Source organism: Sceloporus occidentalis, unplaced genomic scaffold (assembly GCF_023333645.1).
Source record: "Sceloporus occidentalis isolate IW3139 unplaced genomic scaffold, rSceOcc1.0.p SCAF_16, whole genome shotgun sequence".
In the NCBI taxonomy this organism is placed as follows: Eukaryota; Metazoa; Chordata; class Lepidosauria; order Squamata; family Phrynosomatidae; genus Sceloporus; species Sceloporus occidentalis.
Window position 1 is genome coordinate 7,586,440 of NW_028316996.1, and position 14,991 is coordinate 7,601,430.

A 14,991-nucleotide genomic window follows, 5' to 3' on the forward strand; every position below is an offset into this window, starting at 1 on the left:
TTTAATGGTTTATATGCATCAAGGAAGGTTGGTGTAGAGGACTCCTCTCAGACCCTGGATTTGGGAATTGTATTTTTTCCATGAATTCTGCTGGTTTATATTGGTTTCACTGAACAGCTGTCACAAATACACAGACATATTGGGAAATCCTGTCCGATCAAAGAAAATTAGAATCCAGGAGGAAAGAATAAAATGTGTACTCTCTTTTATCGGGGTTGAGTCTTCTCCAGCAATGTGTACGTGTTAAAGAGACAATACCAGATGTATGTAGCTCAAATCTATTTCATTTAAGCACAACTATAACATTTTGTTAATTTATACAAATGTAACAATTAATACATTTCAAACTCTAACCTACATATAAAGGCCACTCAGATGTTAACTGACTACATTGGGGGAGCAGCTAAAAGATTGTGTAGCTAGGTATATTCCTATGAAGATACAATGTAGTTAAGAGCCCTGTGCCTCTTATCTGAAGTTCTGGAGACTTAAAAGGAGAGCAAGCTGTACTTATCATTAGTTAACAGACACTTGAAAAAAAGTATAAAACCAAAACAATGAAAACTTTATTTTTCATATTTTCAACATGGAACTGCTGGACTCTTTTTGTGTTTTTTGCTAAATCTTTCTTCAACTATTATTCCCACACATTTAGTGTACCTACACAAATTATATATGCAACATTTATTTACAGTTTTCCAGATATATACATTATACACAACTAGTATAAATGGAGAAAAAAATGCCAAAAATATATTCGATAGCGTGCCTTGATTTGGAAACTGACCTATAAATTTTCTAACATTTTAAGTTTTACATTTTTTTATTGTTTTAATCCCGTACACCAGTGGCGGATCTACCGGGGTCGCAGGGGTCGCGACTGCGACCGGGCCCCGGCGGCAGGGGGGCCCAAGCCAAGGGGCCGCCCGAAATCTTTTTAACGTTTTTTTTATTTATTTTTTTTTAAAATAAGGCAGGGGCGTCCAACATGCGGCCCGCGAGACCTCGAGGTGCGGCCCGCGTAAGATCGGCAGCCAGGGCAACCGATCTTACACGAGCCGCACCTCAAGCCCTGCTACTTACTTGTGGGAGGGTCTTCTGGACAGCACAGAGGAAGCGGAGTTCACGTGACTTCCTACTTCCTCTGTGCTTTAGCAGAGAAGGAGGCCGCGCCCCCTGCTGAAGTCTGTGAGCGGCATCGAGGGAGCTGCAGTACAGGTAAGGGGGTGGGGAGGGTGTTTGAATGAGTGTGTGTGATTGAGGGAATGAATCTGTGAATTAATGATTATATGAATAAATGTGTGTGTGTGTGTGTGTTAGCATGAATGTGTAAGTGCTGGAACCTAGGCATGATGGGACTGTGATTGCTGTTAGCAATCACACTCCTATCATGCCAAGTCAGCCAGTACATGCTGAAACCTGGCCAGCTGCCCCCCTTGTGTAGTGATAATGCCAGCAGTATGGGGTCTGCACTTACAGCCACCCTGTACCAGCATGTACTGGCTGACTTGGCATGATAGGAGTGTGATTGCTAACAGCAATCACAGTCCCATAATGCCTAGGTTCCAGCATTTACTGGATGGATGTGTAAGTGCTGGAACCTAGGCATGATGGGACTGTGATTGCTGTTAGCAATCACACTCCTATCATGCCAAGTCAGCCAGTACATGCTGAAACCTGGCTAGCTGCCCCCCTTGTGTATTGATGCTGCCAGCAGTATGGGGTCTGCACATCACTTACAGCCATCCTGTACCAGCATGTATTGACTGACTTGGCATGATAGGAGTGTGATTGCTAACAGCAATCAGAGTCCCATCATGCCTAGGTTCCAGCATTTACTGGATGGATGTGTAAGTGCTGGAACCTAGGCATGATGGGACTGTGCTCGCTGTGACTACTGTTAGCAATCACACTCCTATCATGCCAAGTCAGCCAGTACATGCTGAAACCTAGCTAGCTGCCCCCCTTGTGTAGTGATGCTGCCAGCAGTATGGGGTCTGCACATCACTTACAGCCACCCTGTACCAGCATGTACTGGCTGACTTGGCATGATAGGAGTGTGATTGCTAACAGCAATCACAGCGAGCACAGTCCCATCATGCCTAGGTACCAGCATTTACTGGTTGCCTAGGCTAACAGCAATCACACTCCTATCATGCCAAGTCATATTGCTAATTTTGTCCAATTGCGTGTTACCTACTTTTATTAAACATGTGAGTTTTTATTAGTATTTTTAAAGGTGGGGGTCATTTTCGGTTTTGGCTAAGTGAACCCTGAATGTTTTGGTCCAGAATTTTCATTTTAGTTCATCCCTAGAATAAATCTAGGGAATCCTGAATTTGTAGTCGCAAAACTTTCAAGGCCCAGAAATCAGTGAGAGGAAGAGTAAAGGTTTTGTGTCATTTTACTTTATTTTAATCTGCATATTTTATTAAAGGCCATATTTTTTGTCACAGTGAAAAATGAGTGCGGCCCGCGCACGTATACAATTCTGATATAGTGGCCCACTGCAGAAAAAACTTGGACACCCCTGGATTATGCCCTTTGTACATGCGCCCCTTTTTCTTTGATTATGATTCAATATGTAAATTGAATTTGTTGAATTAGTTGAAAAAAAATTGTTGGGTAAAAATCATGTTTTTTTGGGGGGGGGTGAGGGGGTGGGGGGGCCCTTAACAGATTCTCGCACCCGGGCCCTGAGGCATCTAGTTACGCCCCTGCCGTACACTTAACCCTAACCCTATCTAATTCACCACTAAGGAACTTCCACTAGACTTGTCATTTGGATTTGTACAAATTTAACTTTTATCTAAATATGCCAGTTCATACAAATGTCCAAAACGAGGAGGAACCTCAATGAAACAAACAAAAACAAGGCAAAGGGCTATGATTTTTTTCTTAATTTAGTTGTTTTTTTCAATCTCATTTAGCGTTCTCTTACACTCTCTTTCACTCTCTCTGAATGTCTCCTTACCGTCTCCAGTGACCGCCATTGTATGTCTCTTTGCTCCACTTCTCCTGCATCTTCTTGTTCTTCTACCTTCTTTCTTTGTCCACTGCTCTTTGTGTTTTATTTCTTCATCCTCTTATCGGTGGACATGGCCTCCTGGTAAACTTCTGCAAAAGGGCAGAGCCTCCAGGCACACCCTTTCCCCTTATTGGCGGAATGGGGGACTGCCCTGGTCCCCATGGCTCCACCCTTTCACAGAAATGCACAGAGAAGCCATAATAATACAGATAGATTTGCCGAGAAAGAGAGGTACAGAAATGCTTCTTTTTCTGAGCCAATCTGTCTTTATTATTCTTCTGCAAAATAGCAGAGCCTCTGGGGACAACCTCTCCTCCGATCGGATCTGTCCTTTTTGTGTAAGTTCCCCAGAAGTTACCATCAAACTGCAACATTAAGGTAAGATAACTTCACATTATGTCATTTTAAGGACACTGGGTGCCTGATCAGGTAGGAGTCTGCAGGGACAGGTTCAGATTCAGAGGATGACTATAGGCAGGCTAATGATGTATCCAGTTCTGGGCTGCGCTCCACCTTAGCCTTGGGCACCATCTATATGTGTTTATAAACTTGGGGTGACAAGCTCAATACAGGCAGGAAACATGAAGCTCTCAGGAAGGGGCACACGGCTTGGAAGCCCTCAGGCAGGAGCACACGGCTTGGACAGGATTAAAAAACAAACAATGCTAAGGCCAGGAACGCAATGCTCTAGCACTGAGGTTAGGATAATGCCTGGTTTATATTGGGCCTTAATTGCTTGAATGAGGGGCAGGTGTGTCCAGAGCACACAGGAATAACATGGCCATGGAAAGGCAGAAGGAAACAGTGGATAGGTGATACACCCAGATTCCACAAGGTTGCAGGTTTGAATCCCTGTGGTTTATAACAGCCATGAATGGTTTCTCCTGCAAGAAAGACCAAATTCTCCTAGCTCAATTGTTATAGTTATTCTAACTACTTACTGTATTTCCCTACTAAATCTAATCGGCTGACAAAGTCATGCAGTTTGTCTTACGTGTACCAGAAACCTAATTTTCTGTGAAAAAACTCCCATTCTCTCACCATTGAGATCTTCACACCACTGACATTCCCTACAATCAAATTATCCTTGCCCAATCATTCCCTCAACTTTTGTCTCATGCAATAGTATTAACATGTGTAAACGTTATTGTACAGTTTGTAATGTTGGTTGTAATGCTATTGTTAGTTTAGACTCTGCTCTACAGAATCTGGTGGTGCTCTATAAACAAAATAGTCATGTAAGTTATGTATTATACAGTTACCTTGGTCCTTCTTGCTTTTACTATCAATTGTTTCATCTCACCTTAGCCTCTATATTGCACGAATCCTTCTTCAGTCCACACACACTGTTTCTGCAACTTACAAAAAAGTGCAGTGGAAGGTTTCATTGTTGAACACTAGATGGCAGTAATTGTATTAATAATCAAGGTGAAAGCATACTCTCATGCAGTAAAAACTGATCTGAATTATGGAGATGTATTGCTTATCCTACTTATTATCTGTTCACTTTTTACCTTATACAGAACACATTGTCTTCTCTTTTTGTTCATATTCGGACCATTTTCTGTTTATTTCCCATCCAATCCCAAAAGAGCATTTACATTCTAGATGAGGGAAAAAAATCCTGAAATGTTAGCCTTGTGAACATTAAGTATCACTTGTTAGCAATTTTAACTTTAAATAAGATCTTGTAAAACAAAAGACCAACTTGGCTTTCCAGGTAGGGCTACCTTTGTGAAATACATTACTGTGCCAGTTTTTTCTTGTCCTGTTGTGTTGTGTTTTTATTGGATCAGTTTTGTAATAAATGCAAAGTAGGTCAGTAGTTAGTTGTGCCCTCTAGAGAATGTTAGATTGCATCTGGTGAACAGAGTGAGATATAGATATATACAGTGATATATATAGTATAGCTAGGAAGCCAGTAACATTGTGATCTTACTATATACCTTAAACCTAACTATGTTATCAGTTTTTATCCTTTAATCTCTTCAGATAGTGAGTTCTCATTATGTATATAAATATACGGTATATTATGTATATAATATATATATATATATTTACCTGTGGTTTATTCTCTAACTTTAATTGCAGGTCATTTGCCAAAGGCAAAATATGCCAATTGTAAAAGTGCCAGTGATGCAAATGTTTGGGATAATATCAACCACATATCACCTAGAACTACAGAAAAAGCTACTGGCAAAAGCAGCAGTCTGTGAAGATAAATCTGTGGATCACAAGTATATATTTTACTTCTTTCAGCATTTAAGGCCATGCATAACTCAATGACAGCCACTCATATAGCTCTAAGCTCTCATAGACAAATACACACACCTCACAACAGAAATAGGTTCTTTCACAAGAGCACAGCTCACAGACAGCCACTCACACATCTCATAGTATTCACAGACAAATACACACAACTCTGAGCAATCACAAGCAAAAACACTTCACATCACTTACAGACAGGTACAACCACAAATCAAAGTGAACAGAGATAAAAAAACATTTTTTTATGTTTAGCTCCAATTCTAAATGCACCACTGCCTTTTATCCCCCTTACCTTCATGAAGCCCTACAACTTCTTAAGAAGCCCCTAACACTTCATGCTGATGCAAGCTCAAACACACTGAACACTCTCAGTCACACTAATACAAACCCTTAACACAACAATGAAGACTCAATAGCCCATACTACTCTCAGCTGAGCTAACACACACAATATTCTCATTTAAATGACACGCACAAACATAAAATATAATAAAGTATTCATAGAGGCCACAAGGGTATATCAGTAAAACTGGCCAAAAATAAGTGAAAGAAAAATGGGTGTGTTATCCACTAATGCTATGCTCTGTAATAACCCAAATGTAGTAAAGGTACTATGTGTCAGTTCTTTATGCCATCCCATCAGTTACCTTTCAATTTAAAAAAAATAAAATATTGTACAGAGACCTAGATCAATAACTTTTTGGGTCTTGTGTTGTTTATTGATCATGTTGTAACTGGAAACTAGGTATTGACTTCTGTCAATAGTGAAGTTGTAAAAGTTCTGTGATGTCAGCTTTAACAACACAATAGCCTTTCAAAATTGTACAACCATTCCATGTTATGAAAAAGTAACAGAAAATGTGTTTCCCAGTTAGTATATGACATTTTAAATAATAACCTCCTTATGATGTTTATTTAGAAATCCATTGGAAATCACAGACAAATTCATCAAACAGTTTAACAATGCAGAAGAGCCTAAAGAGCAGGAGTACTTGCTAGATATGGCCGAGAAAATTATTCAGAGGTGCAAGGTAATGAAACCTTCATTTTTTAAACAATATACAATATAGAGAGGGACTCTGGTGAGAGGGGCCAGGTTAGGCTTCAGACTGCTTGACGTCTTGAATAAGCCTCTGATTAAAATTATATGGCAGTGTTACCACTCAGGATGAACAGACATTAGAGGGGTGTCCAGTGCACGTAATTAATTGATTATCATCCCCCTACATTAATAACTATTTTTGGGATAATACACAAAGTATGACAATATGACCCACATTAAATATTTTCAATAATGAGTTCTTTTAAACATTAGTTAGAAATATGTCATCAAGACAGAGGGAGAGAGATTGAGAGAGGGTAGGTACAGTAGATCTGGTTGCTGTTTTCCAAGGGGGCTGTTTTCTAGTGCAACCAGCTGCATACCTAATAACAGTCCCAGTTTTCATGAGACAGTTCAGATTTTCAGGTACTGTCCCTCTGTCCCAAGTGGCTGTCTCCAGGTCCAAAAGTCAAAAACAGTCCGCAAGAAAGAAAGTTGAGGGTGACGTAAGAATGTGAGGGGAGTTAGAGTGTATGTGAGCATGACTGTGTTTGTATGTATGTATGTGTGTGTGAGCATGACTGTGTATGTGTGTGTGAGGGGGAGTATGTATGTGTAAGTGTGTGTGGGGGGAGTATGTGTTAGCATGAGTGTGTGTGTTAGAGTGTGTGTTAGTGTGAGTGAATATGTGTGTGTGTTAGCATGAGTGTGTGCAAATTTGTGTGAGTGTGTATATATGTGTGGGAGTTACTGAGGGTGAGGCAAAGGGTTATCGGGGCCTCTTGGCTTTGTATGCCTCCCTGGGCCAGAAGGTGCCAGCTCTCCCCTTTGACCCACTGCACTGCTTTTGTGGGCAATCTGGATCATTGCCCAGTTATGGAGAGCTATTCCAGCTGACTCATGGCCTCTGTGCGACTCTATGAGGCTAAGCAATGCCAGTTAGTTCTTCGGGTACGATAAGCAGATAACCACACCACTGGCCCTGCCCACTTCTTTTGTTGTACTTGACCCACTACCCTTTGCACCCTGTAGATTAATTTACACACACAGGCAGATGCTTGGGGTAAGTTTATATTTTTACTTATAAAAATGTGGCCAGTTACAAAGATAATAATAATTAAAGATAATATTTTTTTTTTATCTTTTGTGCTGCCCTAGGCCAGTACCTCCAGCCGCCCCTTCTGCGACTGCCATCCTTACACCAAGCCCTGTGATATGATGTCATATCCTGGAGCTCTGCCTATTAAGAATGTATGGTGCCTTAAAACAGTGTGCTATTGGTTGGGCAAAGTTCTACATAGTGTAAAGGGGAAGGGGACAGATCTCCTTTGTAACCAGCTTGTTGAGCAATGGCTCACCATGAAGGACAATCCTTTCAATAAGTCAACCTGCCAACTTAGGCCCAGGCCAGAGTCTAGTAAATGTCAACGCATTAAACGTAGAAAAAAGAGGGTGCCTGGAATTTTATGCTATGAACTGATTTTCTCGTCTTGCTGTTTATTGATTAAGTTTGTTACTGGAAACTAGGTTTTGACTTGACTGTGTAGTTCGGTTAGCCTTGAGAACACAATAGCCTTTCACAGTTATACAATCATATCTGGGAACTTTCTAAATGAGCTTACCACAAGATTGTTGAAAATATTAACCCAATATTAACCAAATAGTTTTAACATCAGTTCTAATAGAAACACTAGTACCATCTGCTAGTATCTACTATGTGAGCAATCATTTGGGCTATGACATCTTTTGTCTCTTGAGTACTTTGTAAGTACCGTATTTGCTCGATTATAAGACGAGGTTTTTTCCAGAGCAAATGCTCTGAAAAATACCCCTCGTCTTAAAATTGAGGTCGTCTTCTAATCAAACCTCATTCTGCTGGGGCCGTGCTGCTTACCGGGCTTTGGTCGCGAGCAGCGTCTCTTCTAGTAGCAGCAGGAGAACAGGAAGCTAGCAGCGTCCTCACATAACTCTACCTCCCCACTCCTTCCTCTGGGGGCGGGGCCAGAGAAGTTGCTCGCACAGCCTGGCCCCTGCAGAAGTCTTCGAGTGGGAGATCTGCAGTTCAGGTAAGGGGGTGGGTGTCACGGCTAGAGGACCAGCAGTGCAGGAACCTGGTATCATCCACCGGTACGGGAGCAGAGCAGTATATTGGTTGCAGCAGGCGACGAGGGGCTTCAGTAGAACGGCGGTTCGGGGGAACGGATGGTAAGTACCCCTTAGTTACAGTGGGGGAGGGTTTTTGTGATTAATGTGTGAAGTATGTGTGATTAATGGAATGAATGAGTATTTAAATGTTTGTGAATGAGTGTGTGTGTGATAGCATGGATGTGTAAGGGGGGTGGGGGTGGTAGCATGGCATAGGGAGGCTGTAATCACACTACTATCATCCCCAAGTTCCAGCATGTACTGGCTGCCTTGGCTTGATAGGAGTGTGATTGCTGTTAGCAGTTATATATATATATACCTCCAGAAATGCATTTTAACCCCCTATATGCCACTCAGCCCCATGATATGCCTTTTATATTTTGGCATATAGGGGTATGAGGCATATCATGGGGCAGAGGTGCATATAGGGGGTTAAAAGGCATATCATGGGGCACAGTGGCATATAGGAGGGTATAAGACATTTCTGGAGGCAGAGTGGCATATAGAGGGTTAAAAGGCACATCATGGGGCAGAGTGGCAAATAGGGGGGTATAAGGCATTTCTGGGGGCAGAGTGGCAAGCCTGGGGGCAGATGTGCATAACTGGGGGGGGGCAGGTTGGCAAATAAAAGGAAAAAAAATATATATATTTTTCTCAATCATAGCTTTTATTAAATATGAAAATTAGTTTAGATGAATTAATATTTACTAGTAAAACCTTTTTCCTATAGGTTAGTCTTATATTCAGGCTTTTTGTTTTTTTCCTAAATTAATATTTTGATTTTGGGGGTCGTCTTATAATCAGGGTCATCTTATAATCGAGTAAATACGGTAATTTAATATGATTTCTTCAGCTGACAATAAGCTGCAGTTTAGAATTCCAATGCACTGCTCCATCTGTTGTGTGATTTGCTGGCCAGTTTTGCCCAATGTGTCATGTGAACAAAATGTTTCACTTTGCTGTAAATTAAAAAGCATTTCGTGCATAAAAGCTTCTTGACATGGTGAGACACGGCACCAGTAATCACTTTATAAACGGATTTATAAAAATAATTCATTTTATGTTGGGTTTTTTATAGAGAAGAACAGGACTTAGTTCAAATGGTTATGGAAGTCATGTGAATCTCCATTGTGCATGGACTGAATTAATTTTGCTTGCTCAATGCAAAGGGAAAATCCAAGAAGGTAAACCTATTATTATTCATAACATTTTACTGCTACTACTGCTATTTCAAAAGCAGTGTAATATGTAAACATGAATATATATTTATATATATTTATTTATTTAAAATGTAAGCCTACAAAGAATCGGTAGACACCATTTGCAGGTTTTGTTACGAGGTAGGACTAAGGAGACCTCTTTGGTGTAAATGGGTGAAAGTATGCATACCGTATACCAATACAGAACCATCTTTCAACAGTGCTCATTGTGATATAAGAAGTTGTATGATCCTCATGCTAACAGAGGTAACACAACCTATGATCCAATTTAGTCACAGGGTGTTCTAAGAAGTTTGTCCTTTAATATGTTGGGATGTCACGCAACAGAGGTTTGTTCGAAATCCTAATAGCTTTAATGATCATGTCATGTTGTGTCATTGTGTTCACCTAGTCCAGGGGTGTCCAAGTTTTTTCTGCAGTGGGCCACTTCACCAGAATTGTATACGTGCGAGGGCCGCACTCATTTTTCACTGTGAGAAAATCTGGCCTTTAATAACATATGCAGATTAAAATAAAGCAAATGACACAAAACCTTTACTTTTCCTCTCACTGATTTCTGGGCCTAGAAAGTTGTGTGACTACAAATTCAGGATAATTAAAAATGAAATAGTTCTATTTATTCTAGGGATGCACCAAAATGAGAATTCTGGACCAAACCATTCACGGTTCACTTAGCCAAAACCGAAAATGACCCCCCACCTTTAAAAATAATAATAAATTTTTTTTAAATAAAAGTAGGTAACACACCACAACTGGACAAAAAAAAATAGCAATATGACTTGGCATGATAGGAGTGTGATTGCTAACAGCAATCACACTCCTATCATACCCAGGCAACCGGTAAATGCTGGTACCTAGGCATGATGCCATCACAGCCATCCCATACCTCTACACTAACCTTTATATATGAAACCTGCCTGTGTTTGCTCTGCTACTTCTGTCCCCCACATATTCCTCCCTATTCCTATCACTCGCAACCACCAAACTTAACCAACATGGTCAACCTAACCAATTTTATTCCTATCATCTCCAACCATAAACTCCCTCCAGTTCTTAACTGTTCCCTAACAAAGGCTCTCCTCCTCACTTATCACCTCTTCCTTTTCCCGTCTACAAGATTTCACTCGAGCTGCCCCATATCTCTGGAATCTAAAACCCACTTCTTCAGAGAAGCATTCCACCTTAGCTGCTAGAACTTCCTTGTCATTGAGACAACCACCACACTACCTCTCACCCTTTCTCTGTGCCTTATACCCCCCACACTACCTCTCACCCGTCACTGATACCCCCCGCACCACCTCTCATCCTTTCTCTGTGCCTTATGTTTGTCACCCCATTCCCTCAAGATTGTAACCTTGCGAGCAGGGCTCTAATGTATCGGTTTGTCTTAGTCTGTCAATTCTCGTCTTGTCATACCCTTTGAACTTATATATTGTATTAAGCGCTGCGTAAATTGTTGGCGCTATATAAATAAAAGATAATAATAATAATAATAATGATGGGACTGTGCTTGCTGTGATTGCTGTTAGCAATCACACTCCTATCATGCCAAGTCAGCCAGTACATGCTGGTACAGGGTGGCTGTAAGTGATGTGCAGACCCCATATTGCTGGCAGCATCAATACACAAGGGGGGGCAGCTAGCTAGGTTTCAGCATGTACTGGCTGACTTGGCATGATAGGAGTGTGATTGCTAACAGCAATCACAGTCCCATCATTCTTAGGTTTCAGCACTTACACATCCAAACAGTAAATGATGGAACCTAGGCATGATGGGACTGTGATTGCTGTTAGCAATCACACTCCTATCATGCCAAGTCAGCCAGTACATGCTGGTACAGGGTGGCTGTAAGTGATGTGCAGACCCCATACTGCTGGCAGCATCAATACACAAGGGGGGCAGCTAGCTAGGTTTCAGCATGTACTGGCTGACTTGGCATGATAGGAGTGTGATTGCTAACAACAATCACAGTCCCATCATGCCTAGGTTCCAGCACTTACACATCCATGCTATCACACACACACTCATTCATTCATATACTCATTCATTCACAGATTAATTCCCTCAATCACGCATACTCATTCAAACACCCTCCCCACCCCCTTACCTGCACTGCAGCTCCTCGATGCCGCTCACAGACTTAAGCAGGGGGCGCAGCCTCCCTCTGCATTCTCTGGTACTGCACCAGGAAGGAAGCAGGACTGGAGTCATGTGATGTCACGTGAACTCTGCTGGGTTCCGCTTCCTCTATGCAGTACAAAAGACCCTCCCACAGGTAAGTAGCAGGGCTCTTGTTGTAGCAGGGCTCGAGGTGAGGCCCGTGTAAGAACGGTTGCCCTGGCTGCCGATCTTACGCGGGCCGCACCACGAGGTCTCGCGGGCCGCATTTGGCATGTTGGGCGCCCCTGACCTAGTCTGTGTTGGCTGGATGCTATCACTATACCACATGCATGCATGTATACTTCCATATACATATACTATGTAATAATTTAAAAAATGTTTTCCGTTGATCCATGTTTAATCTTATTTTTTAATAAAATATTGATACATGCATATTTAAGAAAAGAAGTGCTAAATATCCTAATTAAACAGTGTCTCAATACTGCACACATTTAGTTTCTTACCACCCATGGTTTTTGTATATGCTCAAATAAGAGTTGTGAAAGTTGTATTACAATTTTTTTTTAGCAGGTCTCTCGCTTAAATCCTAGAGCGCTCTTTTATTTGCATGGTTGGATCTGTCAAAAAGACCACATAAATGAATAAATTGCCTGTGCTGACAAGTGAAGAACTGACATCTCACTGTGTTTTTACTAACAATAAAGTCTATATTATATGTTCAAACCTTCAAAAATATAAGCAGCAATCAATTTCTTACATTACTTAAAGAAGGAATCCCGCTGTATTGTAGCCAATGTAACCAGCATAGCTAAGTGGAAGGGGCCTTGACTGGGTGAGGAGGTGGGCTTGGGATAATGGGGTTAAGGAACATTGGTATAAATAGGTCCCTCCATTTTGTGAATGTTACTTTTAATCAGTTTTTCTTACCTGTATTCCCCCCCCCTCCCTGTTATTAGTAGGAAGATTGAGGGTCTTCTCATTAGTGTCACAGTAGCAGGGCTGGTCAGTGCAAGGTTAATAAGAAATAGTGTGTTTCTGGTTTGGTTGGTGTTGGTGGTTTCGAGCTGGTTGGTGGCTAAGAACCTGGTGTGGGAAAGGTGCATCTCGATATGCTCTTTCCCAATTGGTTTTGTTGTTGGGGTTAATGTTTTTGTTATATGTATGGGAAGGGGGTGTCATTGTCAGGGGGATGATTGGAAAACAATGGGGAATATATGCACTGCATAACTTGTGGTGTTAATTCTGACAATTACTTTATTGTGTTTGTTTCCCATACATATTAACCCCTTAAAGTCCATTGCCGGGTCAGGCACATCATGCAAAACAGTTACTTAACGACCTATGACGTGCCTGACACGTCATGAGTCTTAAACAAGCTTAGAAAGTGATCAACGAAAGTGATCTTCGCTTAAACGGTGTTGCTGTAATGCCTCGATGTCGAGGCATTCCGCAACACTGAGATCGGCATCATGGGCCATGCCTGGCCCCTCCCCGTGGGTGTCAACATTCGCCATACACTGTATGGCGGCGGACGCCCTTTTTAAAAGTTTCGGAGGCGATCAACTATCACCTCCTAAACTTCAATTGTGTTGCTGAAATGCCTCGATCACGAGGCATTCAGCGACACCAAACACTTACCCCAGGACGCACTGTGACCGCTCGCTGCATCACATGCGACTGAATCAGTCCTGAGTCCCAATATCCAAGAGGCTACCTAGTCACAAGAATTAATTGTACAAGTAGTAGGGGATCACCGGTAGGTGAGTACACCTGTGAAACCTAGTGAGGAAGGATAGTTCCTACGTACACAACTTAACTTACACATAAATATTCCTTACAGCCATATGACAAGAACTAAATGATTTAAAAGTATTGTGGGAGTTCCCCTTTAAACATTGCATGCTGTAAAACTACTTGTACAACAAAAAGGCTAAGGAGACATTTTACGGGAATCATGCCAAAAACTGTTTCCAAGTCATTAATGATTTACCTACTGCTGTATAAGCAGTCCATCTACATGATGGATTATGATATACATTTTATTCATTTGTTTTCTTGTAGATGCTCTAGATATTTTGTTTATCTCAATGGACATGGCTACAATTAATCAAGAACACATGCCTGTGTTGTTCTTTGTTGCTGAGTCAGTTCTTTATAGAATTTGCAGTGATGTAGCTAAGAAGCCTTACCTGTTCACCAATGAGGTCAAACTTTACAAGGTATTGCTATCTTCTATCTCTTTCGGACCAAATACATTTTAATACCACAAAGTCATATTATCAGCTTAGTTTATAAAATCACATGGCTTATTTTTCTAAACAAAAAGAATGAGGCATATTACAGACATTTGCATAAGGCGTTTTAGAGAAATTTGATGGGTTTTTTTTATCTGCAGCTATCCTATGGGAACATTTTAATTTAATGAGGCATTTTTACAATTAACTGAACTGATTTCATGTTATTTCCTTTTTTTTACTAGAAAAGTAGAGGGTTGCTGATTCTCCATGCCTTTATTTAAAATGATCTTCCCTATTTGTTATGTCGCTGGCAGCAGCTGCCCCTAGTTATCAGTTCTAGAAAACAGTACTGGTACTGTTCTTTTGATTACACTGAAAGACATGTAATTGGCAGTGACATGAATATTCATCCACCACCCCAGTTAGGTTTTGTGGAATTGTTGATGATCAATGTGCCAATATCCTGAAAACATGTAACATTTGCATTTTTTAACAGCTTGGGTTCCTGACATTTTTAAGGCTTTATATTTGTTATCTTACTGGAGAACTCCAAGGATTCAAAGACCAGAAGGAAAGACTCTCCTCGTATTTAAAAGGTTTACATTAAAGAAGCAAAAGTGTTTTTTAATCATAAATGGGGATGTTAGATTATGAAATGCAAACATGTTAGAAATGCTTTATTTAAAATAATAAAGGGGCGGGCGTTTGAAAAAATATACATGTTTTTCTTTTAGTTATGGTATACAAATACGAGGTGGTGAATCAAAAGGGCAAAACTGCATAAAAATAAAAACTTTTTTCAAAGGGGCTTTCAATACCTATAGTACCAAGTATATCAAAGTTATTTGTGTTTATTTTTCTGCAAACATTGAAATAGCCATACTTTGCTTGATATAGTTTTTGATTGATTATGTATTGACTTCATATTATT

General features: G+C 40.7%; 1 protein-coding gene across 1 annotated transcript in view; it reads left to right on the plus strand.

Annotated features, from left to right (window-relative positions):
• Positions 1–4,161: 4,161 nt before the first annotated feature.
• The window catches only part of LOC149302986 (transmembrane protein 232-like), a 68,227-nt gene continuing 57,397 nt past the window's right edge, over positions 4,162–14,991 (plus strand). The window contains exons 1-6 of the mRNA XM_089481732.1: positions 4,162–4,266; positions 5,120–5,265; positions 6,215–6,326; positions 9,561–9,666; positions 13,885–14,042; positions 14,557–14,645. Coding sequence (XP_089337858.1) covers positions 4,162–4,266; positions 5,120–5,265; positions 6,215–6,326; positions 9,561–9,666; positions 13,885–14,042; positions 14,557–14,645 — 716 coding nt within the window. The remainder of the gene's footprint in view (positions 4,267–5,119; positions 5,266–6,214; positions 6,327–9,560; positions 9,667–13,884; positions 14,043–14,556; positions 14,646–14,991) is intronic.